This window comes from Peromyscus leucopus, chromosome 23 (assembly GCF_004664715.2).
Source record: "Peromyscus leucopus breed LL Stock chromosome 23, UCI_PerLeu_2.1, whole genome shotgun sequence".
Lineage (NCBI taxonomy): Eukaryota > Metazoa > Chordata > Mammalia > Rodentia > Cricetidae > Peromyscus > Peromyscus leucopus.
In genome coordinates, this window is record NC_051082.1 from 40,794,328 (window position 1) to 40,813,891 (window position 19,564).

General features: G+C 55.0%; 1 protein-coding gene across 1 annotated transcript; it reads right to left on the reverse strand.

Annotated features, from left to right (window-relative positions):
* Positions 1–2,658: 2,658 nt before the first annotated feature.
* Mafk (MAF bZIP transcription factor K) lies at positions 2,659–15,049 on the reverse strand. Its single transcript, XM_028859723.2, has 3 exons — positions 14,852–15,049; positions 5,961–6,040; positions 2,659–5,105 (listed from the first exon to the last, which is right to left on the reverse strand). Exons 2-3 carry the CDS (start codon positions 5,994–5,996, stop codon positions 4,671–4,673), a joined length of 471 nt encoding a protein of 156 aa, XP_028715556.1. The 5' UTR covers positions 5,997–6,040; positions 14,852–15,049; the 3' UTR covers positions 2,659–4,670.
* Positions 15,050–19,564: the final 4,515 nt, after the last annotated feature.

Consider the following 19,564-nt stretch of genomic DNA (forward strand, 5'->3'; position numbering starts at 1 on the left):
GTCTGTTGGGCTTTCTTTTCTTGCAGGGCTTGTCCCTGAGTGATGCATCACTAAGTAGTGGGTGCGCTGGGCCCACAGAGGGAGGCTAGGTGTCAGAAACAGCCAAGGCGGACGTGATGATGTGGCTCAAGCAGTACAGGGCAAAGAGTGTGGACTTTGCCCTTAGATGACCAGCTCGGTACCACAATAGGAGCAGTCACCTCCCCCTGAACCGCAGGTTGGCCACACCCTGAAGCGGTTTATGAGGCCTGTGGGCAGCCTCGCATGCCCTGGTACAGGGACTCAGGCCTGGGAGCCCCCCTTCTCTCTTTCCTCTTCCTGTGTACCTGGTCCAGTGCTCAGGGTGTCCGAGATAGGCTAGACTGTCCTTGGAAACAGGGAGGGAGTCAGCGATCCGCTGCCCAGGCGGGCACCCAGCAATCATCACTTGCCCGGTGGCCGGCTCCCACAGCCCACAGTATCAGATCAGAGGGGTGCACTTCCCTGCCTTCTTGTTCTCTGGGCCCAGAGACAGGAGGAGCCAGGCCAGCGGCTTCTCGCTTCTCGCTAACCCTTCTGGGCTGATAAGATAGACGCTCTTCCTCCCTGCACCTGGCTGTAAAAAGCCACCCACGCCTACTTATCTGCCTTCTGGGACTGGCAGGCCCGCAGGGTGGCCCTGCAGCCCACACAGTCAGCAGGGCCGGGAGGGGCTCTGTACTCCCCAGAGACGTACACTCGAGAGCCTGTGACAGGCTCAGTGCTGGCCTTCAAATATGAGAGGAGGAGGAGGAGGAGGGCTCAGGGCTCGGCCAGCAGGGGGCTGCCTTCCTCTGCCCTGGAGAGGCCATGTGCAGCCACGAGCTAGGAAGGGTCCCCTCCCACCAGCCCAGGTACGAAGGAAGTTCCTGGGCCTGGGACAGTAGCTGGGGTCTGTGCTTTAGAGAGAAGGCAAAAATTAACATCGCGAAACCCCGACACACGCACCAGGAACCTCTGTACCCTGGTACTGGCGGAAGGTGTGCCAACCAAAGAAATGAAACAAGTTAAGAAATTAAGCCAGTAGGGGATGATGCCAGTAGGGGTCACTAAGCCTTGTTTCCCTCTTCCCACCACCTACATTCTAACACAAAGCAAAGCCAGGCCAGGGATAACACGGCACCCTGGGCTCTGGTGGAATGCAGCTACGGACTGAGTCAGAAGAATCCGGCCAGGCCGAGGTGCTCAAAAAATGATGGGGAGCAATTGGAGTACCAGGGGAAGAGGAAGGCTTCGGTCTCATCGCCACTGACTTAAGGACCAATTGCAAGTCCAGCCCACGGGGCCCAAGAGGGGGCCGCTTGCCAAGCAGTCACTGGGCTCACCCTGGCACAACCTTCTGCTATTTTGTGTGCAGGCATATATATGTGTGTGTGTATACATTAGTAAGTAGGTCAGACGTCAGTTCTGGATGTCTTCCTTAGTAATTTTTCACATTAATTTTTGGGACAGGATCTCTCACTGAACGTAGAACTTCATCAGTTTGGCTAGGTTTGCTAGCCAGTGAGCCCCAAAGATCTGCCTGTCTTCACCCCTACAATTGCTGGGACTACACACGTGACAGTTTTCTGTGTTGGTATTGGGGATCTGAATTCGGGTCCTCACATTTACATGGTAGGCACTTTACTAATCCATCACATTGCCCCCACTCCTTGAGACAGGGTCTTACTTTGTAGCCTAGGCTGGCCTGGAACTCACTATGTAGCCAAGGCTAACCTCAAACTCTTACGTAGCCAAGGCTACCCTCGGACTTGGGAGTGATCCCGCCACCTCCTCCTCCTAACTACTGGGATTTACAGACATGAGCCATGATGAAGGGCTTCTGCCGTTTTGAACCTGTCCTGACCTCTGGTCCCTGTGTGTGAGGCGACCCAAGTAAAACCTGAAGTGGTCTACACTGTGCTGAGGGCCCCAGAGTGGACCTTCTATAGTCCGTCTACCCACAGAGGCTGGTTGCCACTCAGGGACAGTAGGCTACATAGGCTGGAGCCAGATTCTGGGGTCAGCTGGCGAGAAATCTGGCCTAGCCAGAGACTTTGTCTTGAAACTTACCAAGTAGCCTAAGGCCAGCTGGCCCGTGAGCCCCCGAGGTCTACTTGTCTCTGCCTCCCTAACACTGAGAGCACAAATGTGCACCTGGCTATCGTGTGTGGTTTCTAGGGATTGAACCCAGGTCCTCACACTTGCAAGGCAAGCGCTTTACCGAATCATGTCCTCAGCTCTCAGACTCAGAAGAGCATTCTGTGTTAGCTTCAATGGACATTGCACTGCCCTGTGCCCTTACCCCCTGCCCCTCTTGCAATGTCCTACATGTTCAACAGTGTTCAGGGGCCAAGCAGGTGACATGGCCCACCCTGAGGAAGGGGTGGCTCAGGTCCCCGAGGTTCCCAACTATGAAGCACAGGCTGCATTGGTCATCAGAGGCCTCTTGCTAGGGTAGCCTGGACATTCAGACATATCTGCAGGCGAGTCACAGGGCAGGTGGAAGGTGTCACCTTGTGGTAGTCCCTGCATCCCAGGAGACTCCCAGGGAGGATCAGGTGCAGAGAGAAGGCTGAGCCTCATCAGGGAAGGGCCAGCCCAGGCTGTAGGGCAGGATGCGGGGTTCCCACCCACGTCACCATCCACACACCGGAAGCATCTCAAACAGGAAATTCTTTATTGCAAAGATACAAAAGCAGTCACAGCGACATGTACAGCAATAAATTAGGTGGTGGCCATGAGGCGGGGCACAGACAGGGGGTCAACAGTCTGTGATCTCTTCTCAATAATTTATAACATGGGGGAGGAAGCACAAAAAATAAATATTGAAATGAAACTGCCAAGTAGCAGGTGGCTGGGGACACTAGGCCCCTGCGTGGTCAGCATGTGTCCCTGTCACCCTCTGAAAAAGTAAAGCTTGCTTTGAGAAGCTGGAGGAACAAGACAGAAAACTCACTTTTATCTTAAATAAAAACATCCATATATTAAATTGTGACGATGACGTTTCAGGGACATAGAGCCACGGGGCATGCTCATACCCTTCCCAGTCCCCTCCAGGCAAGTACGATGCGTGGGTGCTCCAGGTAGCAATGAAAGTCCCGTCCACCCTGAAGGCCGACAGTATGGAGCCTCCAAGGCTCAGGAGGGCACCACGGGCCAGGAGTGGGCAACAACCCACAGCCAGTGGCCACCTGCCTAGCACTGTAGCCCACCCTGGAGACCACTCATCCAGTGTGACACCTGCTGGAGCAGGTTTCACCAGTGACCCAGCATGTCCAGCGCCGCCACAGAAAGACTGAGGAAAGCTGTTGGCACCCTGGGCCTCCATCCATGGCCAGTTCCCCACCCCACTGTCCAACCTACTCTGCATTAATAAAGATCTACAGTATCAAACTGGGAAAGAAAATTGTTATGAAAAATCTGTACGATAAAATGTGTATATAATTATATATATATATATATATCTTCTCTCTCTTTAAATATCCCATGGTCCTTATTGATATCCAATATGGATTACCTACCAAGGCTATGGTTCCAACAGTGCTTTCTAAGTGCCTGGCTTTGGCTCAGCCTGCCCCCCACTCCCTGTCCACCACACTCCTCAGGGCCTGGAGCCTTAATCCCTTCAGTAAGAAAGCACAAGATGGCCAATGACCCGGAACTCTATGAAGGAGGAATAGGCAGGTAACAACTGGGCACCAAAGCTGCAGAGTATCTGCACCTACAGTCTGCCCTGGGCCCCTGCTGACACCCACAGGGGGTGTGTCCACAGGCCCTCCAGATGCACCCTTTGTCCCTCCATACTATGTCTCTTAGGCCTCTTCCACATCCCCGGCGCCAGGACTTCACCTCCTTCCTAGTTCTTCCTAGCAACAAGACACATCTTAACTGCCATTCCCATATCCCTCAACCTCTCTCAGGCTTCACGGGCTCCCTCCACCTCTCCTCTGCTAAGCCCCAGAGAACCCAAGCCCTGCTGTCGGCTGGCTCTGTGGACAGGTGGCCTGCTCCATGACGGGCAGCCTCCTTAGCTACCAGACCCTCAGGGACATTCCAGGACATCCATGCAACCCTCAGCACACATACTGGACAGGCTCTGTGTGGCCACCTGGCCCCGCGGCTTCCTGACGTCACAGGCTGTGGTGGCAGCCTGTGTACACACAGGAGCACATGTACTAGCCCCTGCAGGTGACTGTATTGGGGACTGTTTCCCAGGACACGGACCTGGCTCTAAGAGCTAAAGCAGGTGGTAGCGCCCTTTGATAAGGACGAGAAGGCCAGCGCCCAGAAAGCGACAGTATGGTGTCCACCCCAGCTGGAGGCCCTCAGGGGATGGCACTGATGGTGCTGACGGACAGGCACTGGAGAAGTGGAAGACGAATCCTCCCTCCCTGCCACAGGGGCCTGATTGATCATCGTGGTGGCCCGTGCAGTGCCTGTCAGCAACTACAAACACACCCCGGGGGAGGAGAGACGTGAGTGGGGGTTGCTTGCGGCACTGGCTCGCGAGAGCCTCCCTTTTCTCCTGCATCTGCCTGTCCCCGCTGTCCTTGCCCTCAGCCCCACAGGGTCCACAGTGGGCAAGTGGACACGAGGAATCTGTGCCAGGGAGCCCGGGGTAGGCGTGAGGGCTGTGCCACTGCCCGCGCCCTGCCCGGCCCCGGCGGGCACTAGGAGGCGGCTGAGAAGGGCACAGAGGTGGAGGAGAGCTCGGCGGATTTGACGATGGTGATGACGCTGGTGGTGGCCACCTTGGTGGGTGTGACAGGCCCCCGGGCCACGGTGCGTGCGAAGGTCTGCAGGGCCTCGTACTTGGAGCGCAGGGCATCCAGCTCCAGCCGCATGCTGCTGTTCTCGCGGGCCAGCTTCTCCACTTCCTGCTGCAACTCGACACGCTGCCGCTCCAGCTCCTCCTTCTGCGTCACACGCTTGATGCGGCAGCTCGCCGCGTAGCCTCGGTTCTTGAGTGTGCGCCGCCGCTGCTTCAGCCGAGTCACCTCCTCCTTGGTGAGGCCCCGCAGGTGCTGGTTCAGCTCCCGCACCGACATGGACACCAGCTCATCGTCACTGAGCACAGGGGCGTTCTCGCCCACCTCCTTCTTAACCTAAGGAGCCAGATGAGCAAGCGTTAGCACAGGGGGACCCAGGGGCACAGGCCTGGCAGGCACCGAAGGCTGGGATCCGGTACAACAAAGGCCCAGCAGTGCGTCTCACCTGCCCCGCGTTCCCATTCCACAGCAAGGTGGCAGCACGGAACTCCCAGACTATGCCCATGGCCTGGCGCCACAAACTACCCACTGCTGTTGCTATGAACCTTCTTTGAACAGGGAAGTAAGGTCTTGGTCAACTTCTTAAGCTTTCTAGACACACAAGGAACAGGGGAATATTTCCCCTCAGATGCTCTGGCCAAGCGTTTCTAGGCAAGGGACAGGACGATACAGTAGCCTTACCCTTCCCTCACATCTACCCACTGGTGCAAAGCCTGAATCTGGCCGGCCAAGGCTCACTCAAGGGAGCCCAGCACACAGCACACAGGAGCCTGTGAGGTAAGGAAGCTGACTCAGGTGATAGAGGCTGAGAAGGCCCAGAAGGTAGGAAGGGCCTGGGCGGGCAGAAGGAACACCAGCTCACCTGAGGATACCGCTCTGCCAACCTGGCACTAGGGGAAGAGCTTGGCCAGAGGAAGGGCCTGTGCATGCAGCCCCAAGCGCCTAGGATCTACTCAGCACCTGCCTTACCACCGCTCCGCCTGTGAGCTACCTCCCTGGTCATCAAGGCCAGGTTCTTCCGGGCCACTGTCCCACCTCTCCTGCGATCCTTCCCCACTTCCTGAGGACAAAGCTGACGCCATTTTCAAGGGGCAGTGCTGTGAAAGCGGGGCTGCCAGGACAGGATGAGCCTTCCCTGTGCCATGCCAGGACAGTGCCAGTCACAGCCCATGCTAGCCCAGCCCGCCTCACCTTCAATGCCTTATTCGGCTTGGGATTAGTCGTCATAACCCGGGCCCTGTCACCAGGACGGAACCACCAGGAAACTGTAGCTGGAAAGACACAGAAACAGCGTGGGTTAGGACCTAGCAAGCTAAGGACATGGCCTCTGAATAACAATACTTGGAAACAGTTGTGCTCTCAACAACCCAAGACGGTAACGATAAAACCTTAGTTCCAAAACAAAGTGGATGCACAGGTAAGCTGATGTGCTCCCGTCCTAGTATGGCTGGCCAGAACAAGTCCAATTCAGTTACACAGTAACATGTCCCCCACCCAGTTCACAAGAGCTTAGGACAACGGTTCTCAGCCTTCCTAAATCTTTCTACGGTGGCCACCCTTTAATACAGTTCCTCCTGTTGTGGTTACCCCCAACCATAAAATTATTGTCATTGTTACTTCATAACTAATTTTGCTACTGTTGTGAATCATAATGTAAATATTTGTGTTTTCTGGTGGCCTTAGGCAGTCCCTGTGAAAGGTCATTCAACCCCAGAGGGGTCATGACCCACAGGTTGAGAACCACTGTCTTAAGCAATCTGGCATGGGCATCCTGGCCAAGCTGTATCTGCCTAGCAGGCAGAAGTGAAACCCAACCACACTTCACACTCCAGCGTCAGGCTCCAGGGCAGACAGGTCCCCTAGGTCAATGGGGGCTGCCGTCCAGTTCCCCGTCCCAGCTCATCCCAGCACTGTGGAGTAACTGCGGGCCATGAAAAATTGTCGCTTCCTGCTCTGGGTTTCCCCGCTCCCCCCAAATTCAGACAAGATCTTTACAGCTGTGGGGTACCAGGTGCTGCATCCTCAGGACCAGAGGGATCCGCCGGCAACAGAGCCCGCTCTACAAGCCGCAGCGCTCAGCTCTGAAAGAGGGTCTTGGGACAGTGTCCCTTAGCAAGAGCTCCTGATGGATCACCAGGGAGAGGCATGGCCCTCCCCCAAAACCTCATTCACCCCCAAAGACAGATGGGTACAGAACACCTGCCACTCCTCCCCAGCCCCGCCCTCCCGCAACCCACGGGACACCTACCGCTGTGAAGGACACTGCAGCTGTGACATCACCACTCCCCCCAGGCCGCCCCAGCCCTCAGAGTGACCCCCAAGGCCCCTGTGGGTGGGGTGGGGGCTACTAGTGGACAGCAGTTCAGAGGATCCAGCCAGAGACACAGACAGGAGACTGCGGCCACCTGGCAGACCCACTGGGCTGTCTGGCAGGACCTGTGCCTGTGGCCAGCCCGCCAGCCCCCTCGCCCGCCCGCCCGCCCGCCCTTCTCATTCTCCAGTCTGCATTGTGTCACACACCCTCATCATTCATGAAAAAGCCAGCCAAAGCATCCCAAGCATGATTCCCCTCTGATAGTTGCCATGGCGACCTTGGGATGTAGCCAACCCCCCCCCATGGTCTCCATGGCAACGGAGAAGCCCAAAAGCATTCGGGACTTGTGGGTCAAGCCTGTGCAGAAAGACAACACGAGGTTCTCAGGCAGTAAACAAACCCATTCATTCCCTGACAACTGGGGAAGGGATAAGAGAGACGGGGCGGCCTTTGGTGGGATGCACCCCCATCTCTTGTATTTCAAACCCTGACAAAGATAGGCACAGAACAAGGGACGTCAGGGAAATCACACAAAGGAGAGTGTAGAGGACAGGCATGAACAAGACAGTGGGTGACCTCCACTGTCCCCTCCCCCACAAACCTGGGGCACTGAGTCCCGATCTCTCTACCCTGTGATCCCACCTCTGATGGGGTCCTGTCTCCATTGCCCACCACCCTCACTGCCAAAAAGCCATCAGCGAGAGACAAGGTATTGACTCTGTCAATAGACACCCAGCACCCTGGTGACATCACTGGTCACTCTCAGAGGCAACGGCAACAAGCAGAGCAGGACAGGGGCAGAGCCAGCCTAGAGGAGGCTCAGGTAGACCAGCATGCATCCTGACACTACCCATCTGGGACCTGAGATGGGACTAGAGCAGGTGGGGTGATCTAATGGAGGGAGATAAGAGGCCACATGGGGATGTGGGCAAAGTCTGTATCCACAGATCCCCTCCAGCTCCAGCTGGGTTACAGTAGTCCTGGGGAGTCACAGGCTTCCGCCACTCCATTAGGAACGCTCAGGAGCCAGGCGCCTGGGAGCCCCGGGAGCCCTGAGAAAGTTTTCCGTCAAGAGGGAGGAGGGGTTGGGCATCTCTTCCAACTTGCAACCCCAGCGTCAGTGACATAGCTATGTGGTGAGTCACAGGCTGTTTACAGAGCCGGCTCACATTCCCACACAAGGACACCCCTCCCACCCGCACGCTCACGGGCCCCAGGGGCCACTGCCAGCGGAAAAGGAAGGTGCTGGGGAAGAAAGGGGACTCAGCACAGATCCACGGGTGCTGAAATACGCAGGCCAGGGCTCGGCTTGGGGCAGGAATCTTTCCACTCCCGTGATGATGGTGCTGTGACACCCAGGTGGCCAGGATGTGCACAAGGCAGGGGCCTGACACTGGATGGCGGCCACCTGGTCAGCAGAAAGGGCCCCTCCCTGGCTCTCTCCATGTACACCCACCTCATGGGCTCCTGCTGGGTCTGGGTTAAGGGACTCTCTTTAGTCCTCAGCTGGCTTACAGAGGACACATGAAGCCAAGAGGCCACGGACAAATGCCAACCCCTGCCAATGCTCGGGTCACTTCCTCAGAAAAAGGGGAGGGGAGAAAAAGGCACCAGAGGCGGCAGGTGGTCCCGGCTGAGAAGCCCCCATTCAGGAGTCCTGGGGGCACACTTACGCTGAGCTACCGCGTTTACCCCGGCTTACCCTGCCCCAGCGAGGCTTCTGCCTCTGGAACCCTGCTCAGCAGGGACACTTGGACACCCATCAAGATAATTCAGACTTCATCCTGTATGGCCAACAATATAGAAGTCTGTCCAGGTGAAAGGTGAGGCCCACGTTGGCCCTGGGTCAGAGGTGTGCCCTTCTGCCTGCTGCCAATCATGGGGAACAGACTGGGGGACAGAGATCTTCAGCAACTTAGTGTGTGGCCAGGACGGTGCCCCTGCCTCAAACACACCAAGCCCATGGGCACAGTCCCAACCTATCCATCAAAGGTCAAGGCAGGTCTGTCATCCCAGCACCTGGGAGGCTGAGGTAAGAGGATCACAAGTTGAAGGCTGGCCTGAGCTACAGTGTGTGTTCAAGGCCACGCTAGACAACTTAGAGAGACCCTGTCTTAAAGTAAAAGGAATGTAAAGGGGTCCTGAGAAGAATGTGTTGTTTGGAGGTTTCCTGTGGTGCTGAGGATAAACCCCAGGACTTGGAGTGCCACTGAGAGCCTTGCCCCAGCACCAAAGAGCCCTGTATTTGTGACAGACGTTTGTAAGACAAATGTGACATCAAAACACTGAGCCACATGGTGGTGGCTCACTCAGGTCATCACAGCACTTGGAGCTCAGAGGCAAGAGGCTGTTCTCAATTTCAAAGCCAGCCTGGACTACATGGGGAGATCCTGTTTCAATAACAAATAAATAAAGGAGCCACACTGCCATCACAGCACTGGGGAGGTAGAGGCAGGATGATTAGGAGTTCAAGGTCATCTTTGGTCTGACTGGGCAACTGGAGACCCCGTCTCTAAACAAAAACAAATCAGCTTGTTGTTTTTCGAGACAGGGTTTCTTGTGTAGCCATGGCTGTATTGGGATTTGCTCTGTAGACCAGGTTGGCCTTGAACTCAGAAATCTGTCTGCCTCTGCCTCCTGAGCTGAGATTAAAGACGTGCTACCACCACCCAGCAAAAAACAAACAAGGTCGCCTTGCTGAGCCTGGGGTTAGAGGTTCAGTGGCCACAGTCAAACCACACAGGATACCAGGCTGAGCCATGGGAACCCCCAGAGAAGCAGCTTACCGGCTCCCGTCATTTCTGTTGCCTTTTGTGATTTGAAAAGGCCATCAAGAGATTTAACAGTGGGAGTCAAAACAGGGGTCCTGGGCAGTAGTTCTAAGTCACCAATCCAAGCAGGGCACATCTGGCCAGGAAGATCTGCCTAGATCCTCTGATAAACGCAGCCAGCCAGCAGGGGACAGGGTGGCCAGCCCTTCTATTCCAAGATGGACTGAGGTAGAAGGCCCTATGCATAAAGAACAGGGAGGCATATGGCGGAGCATGAGAATCCAGCCTGGGCACCCAGGGACAGCAGGCAGTGCAGGCAGCCTGTCGTCCAGTAGACTGTCCTTCTCAGAGAGGGACAGCAGGCAGTGCAGACAGCCTGTAGTCCAGTAGACTGTCCTCAGATATGAGCGAGTCAGGCATAGCATCTCCTACCTTACCCCCCACCACCCCCCACCCCCTGTTAGCTGTCCCAGCCCTGTGCTGCCCGACTACACGACCGGGGGCATGTACAGCCTTGGCCCTCCCTCCCTGCGTGCCATCCTGGCAGTCCTAGCACACAGCAAGAAGGACCATGTCCAGGTCCAAAGGAGAAACAGACAGGGAGCCATGGGGACCTTGCTACCAGGCCTCTGGTGGATCAGAAAAGAGGCCCGCAGTCTCACAGGGTCTCCATGTTCTCCAAGGTACTGAGCCGGGATCAGTCACCTCACTCCCTGCTGCAACTGTAACCTGAGGGTTCTGGATGATGCCCCCTGGACCCTGGCTCCTACAACCCGCTCCAGCTGACAAAGATGTGTGCTCTTCAGGTTCCTGGTCTCCCAAAATAGAGAAAGGGAGCAGGGAGGGTGAGGATGAGGATGGGTGACACATTCTGTCCAAGGACACAGGTTCAAACCCCAGACAGCAAGGGCACTCTTAACAGTTGCGAGCCATAACCTAAAGCCACTAAGGATGTGGACACCTCTGCTTGGGAGCCTTTGACAAATATCCAGAGCCAAGTCCCCTCTCCAGGACCCCAAGGAGATATGGGTCTGACACATCACTGGCACACAGTGGGCACATGCACACAGTGGGCACATGCACACAGTGGGCACATTCTGACGAACCACACCGCAGCTGGTCAAATGAGCCTCCTCCCACTACAGACCACTCAGATCTTACTGTGCCCAGCTCTGGCTGGCCGCCCTCCCAATAAGCCACAACTGTCTGCCTGGCCTAGAGGACGTCTGGTCACCTTGCATTTGCAATCTCAGGAAGCTGTGTCATCCCAGCTACATCCAGAGGTGACTAACACAGCTCGCAGGCTGACAGCATGCATGGCACAGCCCCTCAGCTGTGGCTGCCCTCCCTCTGCCTCAAACCCAAACCTCCCCTCCCTGACTGACTGGTCCTCTCTGCCACCCAGTCCTTGTTGGGGTTCTGCCCTGTCCCTGGTGGTCCTCGGGCTTCAGCCTCCTCCTAACCTCCATGTTTTGCTGGGGATGTCTCCTGAGAACAGCTAAACCCAGATTTGTGTATGTGTGTATGTGTGTGTGTGTGCTGTCGTTCTTCAGATTGTTTACCTTGCGTTTTCCTTTTTAAGCTTTTTGTCTGTTGTTTGTTTGTTGTTTCTTTATTTGAGACAGGGTTTCTCTGTGTATCCTTGGAGCCTGTCTGGAACTCACTCTGTAACCAGGCTGGCCTTGAAACAGATCTGCCTGCCTCTGCCTCCCAAGTGCTGGGATTAAAGGTACGTACCATCACCAGCTGGCTCTTTTTAAACTTTTAAAAATTACATTATTTTTCTGGGCTTGGTGATGCACATCTTTAATCCTAGCATTTGGATACCAGAAGCAGGTGGATCTCCAGGAGTTTGAGGCTAGCCTGGTTTATATAAGGAGAGTGTGTGCACGCACCCACACGCAAATGTTTGTATGTGTGCGTGGATGGAGATACATACATATATATATATATTTGCCAAAGTGTGTGTGAAGGTCAGAGGATAATTTGTGGGAGTCAGTTCCTCCATGATGTGGGTCTTGGGGAACTGAACTCACACCACCAGGCTTCGTGGCAAACACCTTTACCCCCTGAGCCATCTCACTGGCCACACCTCACTTTTTTGAAACAGGGTCTCTCAGTGGCCTGGAACTAACCGCTAGGCTAGCTGACCAGCCAGAGAGGCTCGGTGATCCTCCAGTCTCGACTTCCCCAACACTGGGAAAACAGAGTGTGCGACCACACCTAACATCTTTACATGGGCTCAAGCAAGCACTTCATTGACTGCGTAATCTCTCCAGACCTGTTTGTTTAAGACAGGGTCCACATAGCCCAGGTTAGCCTGGAACTGACCTTCTCCTGCCTCCACCTCCCAAGGACTGGAATTACAGAACCAGCTCTTACCTTCAGCCCCAAGGTCTCCTGCCTAGCCCCAAGCATGGCTCAGCTTCACTCCTTGGTACAACAGATTCCCAGCTCTGATCTTGGTACCTCAAACTTAGTCCTCCAGATAACATAGGACTTGGGGTTCCCTTCCGAGCTTCCTGCTCTGGGCTTCCTGCTCTGGCTGATGAGTGCTCCTGGCTGTGGTGGACCGAAGGTCTCCATGCCACCCTCAACTTCCACTTCTTCCAGAAAGCCCTGCTCTCTTTGGGGAGTCAGACCTAGACCTGGTTCTAGAAATTCTTGCTGTACACTGAGCCCCTGTCAAGCAGAGAACTTGTGTGACTGATACCAACTCCCTCAGGGTATCAAGGCACTAAAAAAGGTCTGTTTTATAGGCAGAGGCAGGGATTCAGACAGGGAAGGAAGCCTAGGAGAGGGTGTGAGCCTTCCCCCTACCATACCAGATAACCCTATGGAAGAGCGGGCAGGTGTGCCACCAGACATGACAGCCCCTAGCCTCTAACCTTGATCTCTGACCTCAGGCCAGGCCACCATCAAGCAAGTGCTGGAGGCTGCAGGACCCTCCCCTACACCAGGCACATGGTCACCCAGCTCAGGTCCACCTCTGTGAAATTCTACAAATTTTCAGATAACACTTTCAATTTCCTGAAACTGCAGTTAAAAGGAAATATAACGCATGTGTGACTTATAAAAAGCAAAAGTAAATACAAGCGACCAGGCATCTTCCCGGAGCGGGGGACAGGGAGGGTGGGGCAGGAGAATGAGTCACTGTTTATAGCTCCCGAGATCGGCCACACAGAGAATTCTCCCAGCTGGCCTGATTTCCATTTCCCGTGTGGACTAGACCCGAGATCCAGAAAGTCCACTCCAAGAAACCTTTAGACTCAGAACAGCCAGGGCAGAAACAGACATAACTTCTTGGTCTAGACTGCGATCAAGACATGCCAGGGACTGTAAACAAACCCTGGGGCCGGCAGAGTCCGGGACTGAAAACTGAGGGTCCCTGAGATAGAGTGACCAGGAAAGTCTCACCAGAAGCCTTGAGGGTGCTAGAGAAAGGGCTGGGACACAGAAAGAGCCGACTCTCGGGGAAACATGGCCTCCCGGACCCTCTGTCCAACTACCATTTTTAGCAACTACCTGGAAAGTACACAGCCCTGAACTTGGAACCTGGCCCTACAAGCCCAGCTCAGTTCAAGAACAAGAGGGAATGTACTCCAGAGAAGCCTGGCTTGGTGGCTTTTCTTTTTTGCTCTAATAAATGTTTTAGTTTTAAGTTATAACATTAGACTTATTTCCTTTACCAAGGTCAAACTCACAACATTTCTCCTGTTGATTTATCTAAGGGGCGAGGAAGGCTTTGTCGTCAGTAGGGGCTGTCCACAGTGACACAGGCTATAGATATGCCCTGCCTATCTACAGCTTTCCGAAATCCATCCACATGCTTAATTTTGTTTTGGTTTGTTTTTTGGTGACAGTCCCACCATGTAACCAAGGCTGGTAGTGAACTAGCTATATGTTACGTAGTCCGGGCTGACTTCCTGCCTTAAACTCCTGAGTGCAGGGATTATATATGTCCCACATAACAGCTTTATATCAACGCCCCCCCCCCTTTTTTAAAGCTCCCTGGCCCTGAAAACATCAGGCTTGAAAATGTCAGCTTGAGGCATCACAGTACCCACGTGCAAGCCACCAGATGCCTTCTGAAACGTGGTTGTTACAGTAAGACCTCAGCAGCGCCAATCCCGGGGTCCCAGAGCTGTTTCTGGTTATTCCAGAGAGAGGGATGCTCTGAACTAACTACCAGCTGTGGCATAAGCTGGCTTTTTGGAACTGGGAGCACCAGGCAAGAGAAAGGTGAGTGCCTGTCGGTCAGTTGGCGGGTAAATTATTAAAATGCATCTGTGTTGGCTCTAAGAGCTGTGTGATAAGCAAGACTTAGCCTAACTTCACAAGAGAAACAAGAGCACCAAGCTGCCTGGCCTCCCAAATATCGACTGCCTGTGAACAGGGCAGTCTGGTAAGCTGGAGTGGCTGCCTACCAGTGTAAGAATGCCAGGAGAGTCTCTCCCGTAAAGGGACCTAATCCAGCCACCTAGGACCCATAAGGCTTTCTCCACCTGGGGTCTGCTAGATTTTGCTTCCGATTTCTCGTCGCAACACTCTTCACACACCTATCCGCTCACCGTACGTGGAGACCTCACACTTCAGAGTTGGAAGAGACCTTGGCCCCTGACCACACCTGAAGAAAAGTGGCGGAAGCGATAGGCTGGCCAAGACGGTCACCTGCCTCGCTCCCCACCCACAGCTTCCACATCCGGCACCGCTGGCCGGTCAGCTGATTAAAAAGGGACACCACTTATCCAGGCCCTTGCGGGGTCGCGGCTGTGGCGGGGGGCCGGGGGTGGCCCTACGCCGACGGAAGTGGCCAGGTGCGCACGGCTCCCGGGAGCCGCTCTCCCGCACGTGGCGGGTCCCGCATGGGCCCTAAGCCAGGTCCCGCTTGGCACGTGCTCGAGGCCCAGGCTGGGCCCCGCGGCCTTCGGGGCGCGCCGCCTTCAGGTGCGCGAACCCGGGGTCCCCCTACCCAGTCCCCGAAGCCCCTCACTCACCCGGGTCGCGCGCGGGGCCGGGCGCGGCGGCTCCTCGTGGACACGCACTCTCCACGCGCGCCTCTGCTCTCGCTCTCCCCGTAGTCGCCGCCTCCGCCTGCGCGCTCCGGACTCCACGCTCCGACTCGGCGAAGAACAACAAGTCCCCGCCGCCCGCCGCCCGCCGCCGGCTCCCCAGTACTGACACCGCTTCCGGGATCGCGCGTCGAAGCGCGTCACCGCCCCGCCCCCGCGGTGGCCACGCCCCCTATCCGACCACGCCTCTTGCTGCTCACGCCTCTTCGCACACACTAAAACCACGCCCCCTCAGGCCGAGCGTCGGCGCCACGCCCCCTGATGGCCACGCCCCTTGCTTGCCCCAGTCACCGACTCCACCTAGATCCTTCCACGTGCTGTTGTCTCCATTCTGAACCCGTGGCCCTGTCCATCTCCAGCACACCCGGGGCGGGGTCAGTGCGCCCTTCCCAAGGAGGGGGATAATAGGCGAGCGTGACGCACACCCGGGGTGTCTGTGCCCCACGTTTCCCGGGCCTTTCAGCCTGGGCACCGTGTCTCTATGCCATGTGCTACCCACTGTGATCCTGAGGCCGCAGCTGCTGGGTCCTCCCAGGCCCTCGGCAGAGGGAATGGAAGTCAACTGGATGTTGACCATGTTCTGGACATAACGCCAAGTCCAGGTCACGGAGGCGAAGTGAGCTGGGCGCTGGGAAGTGGGTCAGTTACATCACATATGTGTATATGCATGTATGTAGACTGGTGTGCACATGCTACCTCGCGGCTGTGGGAGTCGGTTCTTTATTTGTCCCATATGGGTTCTAGGGATCGAACTCGGGTCGTCAGGCATGGCAGCAGGTACCTTTACCCGCTGAGCTATCTCACTGGCATTGGCTTGGATCTCCTGATCCTCCTGCGTCCACCTCCTGAGTGCTGGGATCCCAAGCATGCATCACCATGCCCGCCTTCATTTCTCATTTTTTTAGTAAGCAATGGATAGAAAGCCGTTTCTGTCCGATGTGGGAATGTGCTGATGTATGGCTCTCCTCAGTAGGCCTTGGTGGGAGACAAGAGCACGGTTCAACTCAGGGCCTCCTTTACTCCAGCCCAAAGCAGTGGTCTGAGTCCTAGACGCTTGCCTAGGAGTACCAAGATGTCCTTGGATGGGAGCCATCTTGCCCCAGAGGAAGGACAGAGTTGGAGGGTGATGGTCCTGCGACCCTTGGATGGGAGGCAATGCCCAGAATGCATTTTTTTTTAGATTTATTTATTTATTATGTATACAGTGTTCTACCTGCATATATGCCTGCAGGCCAGAAGATGGCGCCATATCTCATTACAGATGGTTGTGAGCCACCCTGTGGTTACTGGGAATTGAACTCAGGACCTCTGGAAGAACAGTCAGTGCTCTTAACCTCTGAGGCGTCTCTCCAGTCCCAGAATACATTTCAGCGTCCTCCATTCAGACCTAAGTGATGCCCAGGGCTGAGAACCGGGTGAACAGGAGGCACACCCCAGCCCTAGCAACAGTGACCAAGAACTTTTTGGAGTGAGTCATGAGGCACTCTAGACACATGTTGGGGACAGCTGGAGCAAGCATCCTGAAGCCCTTGGCTTTCTGCGCAGTCCGTTCCACACAGTAGCCCAGAATGTTTGCAGACACCCTGACCTGTTGCAATGGCCTCCCACCTATGCCTGCTCCTAAATGTCCTTCCGGCACTGACCACTAGGGGGAGCCATCCAGGTCTGTCTGTGTCAGCTATGACCTGCCTACAACAGCAGGGACAGCAACACCCATCTCGCCAAGGTATTTTCAGAGCCATCCCCCAAGATCTGGAGGATGCTTCCCTTCATCCTCCCCAGCGCTCCCACGACCCCATGCACAGCTGGACCTGTCCCAGGTGGTCCTCTCTGAGGGACTCTCTCCCAGAGGTCACGGAGATTTTGTTAGGATACTTTACTCTCCTTAGTTTCTTCAGAGTAAGAGATTCAGAAAAAGTAGGTGTGGTGACTCGAATCTTTAATCCCAGCACTGGGAAGGCAGAGGCAGAGGTGAGTCTCTGTGGGCTCAAGGCTAAACCTGGTCTATATAGCGAGCTCCAGGACAGCCAGGGCAACATTATAGAGACCCTGTTTCAAAAATAAAAAACAGGGGCAAGGCAAACGTGAGGACTTGAGCTTGACCCCAAAACTTGAATTAAAAGGTGGGGTGCTAGAGAGATGGCTATGGTTTAGGCGTTTGCTATTTTTGCGAAGGACTTGGCTTCAGTTTCCAGGACTTACCATGGCAGCTCTTAACTGCCTGTAACTCCAGTTCCAGGGAATCACACACCCTTTTCTGGACTTCAAGGATACCAGGCACGTATGTGGTACACAGATATATATGAAGGCAAAATACTATACACATTTAAAAAAATAAATATTGGAGGAAAACAACAAGTCGTATGTTATTCCTGTACTGAAGAAGTGAGGTAGGCGAGTCCCTGGGGCTCACTTGACAAGCCAGCGAGAGCCTGTCAGAAGAAACAAGGTGGGTAGCACCTAAGACACAATACCTGAGCTTTCCCTCTGGCCTCAACATGCTCAAGCACGGATGTACACACACACACACACACACACACACAGAGTCACAGCTGGCTGCGGTGGTGCACACCTGTAATACCAGCACCTGGGAGGCTGAGGCAGGAGGGTCGTGAGTTTAACAACCTGCGCTATGTATCAAGACTTTGGAACTCGGGATTCCCATCTCCAGCTCCTGAGTGCTGGGATTATGATCGGATGCCCCACCCGACCCATTTCACATGGGTTCAGTTGCTGAGTGGCTGTGGAGACCTGTGGCCATGGCTTGGCTTGCCCAGATAAATGCTCCCTTTTATGATGGCTTTTATGGCAGAGGTGATGTGGGTTACACCCTAGTAATCTGTCCCTTGTTGCCCTGGGAAGGGTCCTGTAACCACCAGTGCCTGAAGCTAAAGCAGGACACGCCCTTCATCCCAGCTGTCCTGGGCTGGTCCTTGTGGGAGGGAAATCCACACTCACAGGGAGGCTGGGCATCCTGGGGAGGGAAATTCACCTTCATAGGGAGGCTGGGCATCCTGGGGAGGGAAATCCACACTCACAGGGAGGCTGGGCATCCTGGGGAGGGAAATCCACACTCACAGGGAGGCTGGGCATCCTGGGGAGGGAAATTCACCTTCATAGGGAGGCTGGGCATCCTAGGAGGATTAAATGCCCTCCTCCCCTCCTCCAGAGAGGCAGGAGATGGGAAGAACTCAGATGGTCCTGGCAAAGCTGGAAAAAGGGAGGTAAACAGAGACCTTTAAGCCATAAGTCTTCAGACAGGAGTAGGCTAGCACCAGCCTGACGGGAAAGGGTAGCAGTTCTACCCTTATTGGTCCCCTAAACACCCCTTTCCCGGGAGCTCAGAGCCCTGAAAAGAAAAACTAGATCCTTGGAGAGGCCAGACTCTGGTGTCCCCTTAGACATTGGAGCATGGCCCTCCAGTGCGGCTAGGGCAGTGTCTGCTGCCGAGGCCTTTGAGACGGATGTCACGGCAGATGGGAGTTCATGTCAGTACAATGGCTGCCTCCTGCTCTAATGACGGATATGGAGTTTAGCCAGAACTGCCTGCCCCTTCATCTTCATGAGGGGGGGAATCAATGAACAGAAAATGGAGACTATGACTCTCTTGTCTAGCCACAGCTATGCCCTCAGGGATGTTTCTCTGAGTCCAGTTCCCTCCCAGGAGGGTAGGGGGAGTGAGCTCCCATCTCTGGCGTTCCCTGAGGGCTAGGAGGAGAGCTACAGGTATCCATGCTGGCTTCTGGGTTAAGGAGGGTAGACTGGCTATGGCTGCCAGAAGAGGGGGTCTTAGTCCTGTATAGCGAGAGAAAGGGACACGGCAGGCCTGAAGAGGGTGGGCAGGGTTTAGTTTTCAAAAGCACCTTGGCCTTTGTCCAGCTGTGTGGCCTTGGGCACATAGTCGCCATCTCTGTGCCATGTCCTCTGCTTTAAGATGACAATCATTTGGATTTTACTGTGGCTTCGGGTAATCCTTCTGTCTCAGCCTCCTGCATGGGAGCCAACCACTGCCCCTATTGTATGGCAGCTTCCTGGGCATCAAAACATCCCTCCAGGAGACTCATGGAGATAAACAAAAGGCCACCGCGTCCAGGAAAGTGAAAATGTGGAAGACTCTTGCAGACCCCTCCCCAGTTTTATACAAGGAACAATTAACTGCTGGGTGAGGTAATGCTGAGATTTGCAGGCTGTCGCGAGCTGCCCGCCCGTCTTGCAGAGAGCTCCGGGGTTGCAGCTTTCCTGAATTGTCTCCTTTGTTGGTTGAGGTGGACTTTTCCATGATGCAGCCACTTTTGAGCCATCCCTGCCTGCTCCATGAGTAACGCCCCCTCCTGTGTGTGTGTGTGTGTCCCCCCCACACGCACACTCCCGTTAGTAACGCCACTAAAAACTGATTAGCTTAACAAGTTGGACTTTGGTCTGTTGGAAGGCTAGCCTGGGACTTCTGTGTAGCTAAGGATGACCTTGAACTCCTGATCCTCCTGCCTCTACCTCTGAGAGCTGGAAGTATGAGTGTGAGCCATCCATCATGTTTGGCTTATGTGTTGCTGGGATGGATCCCAGAGCTTCTTGCTTGCTCAGCAAGCACTCGACTGACGGAGCTACTGTTCCCGGATCTTAGCGGCAAAGTAAGTCACT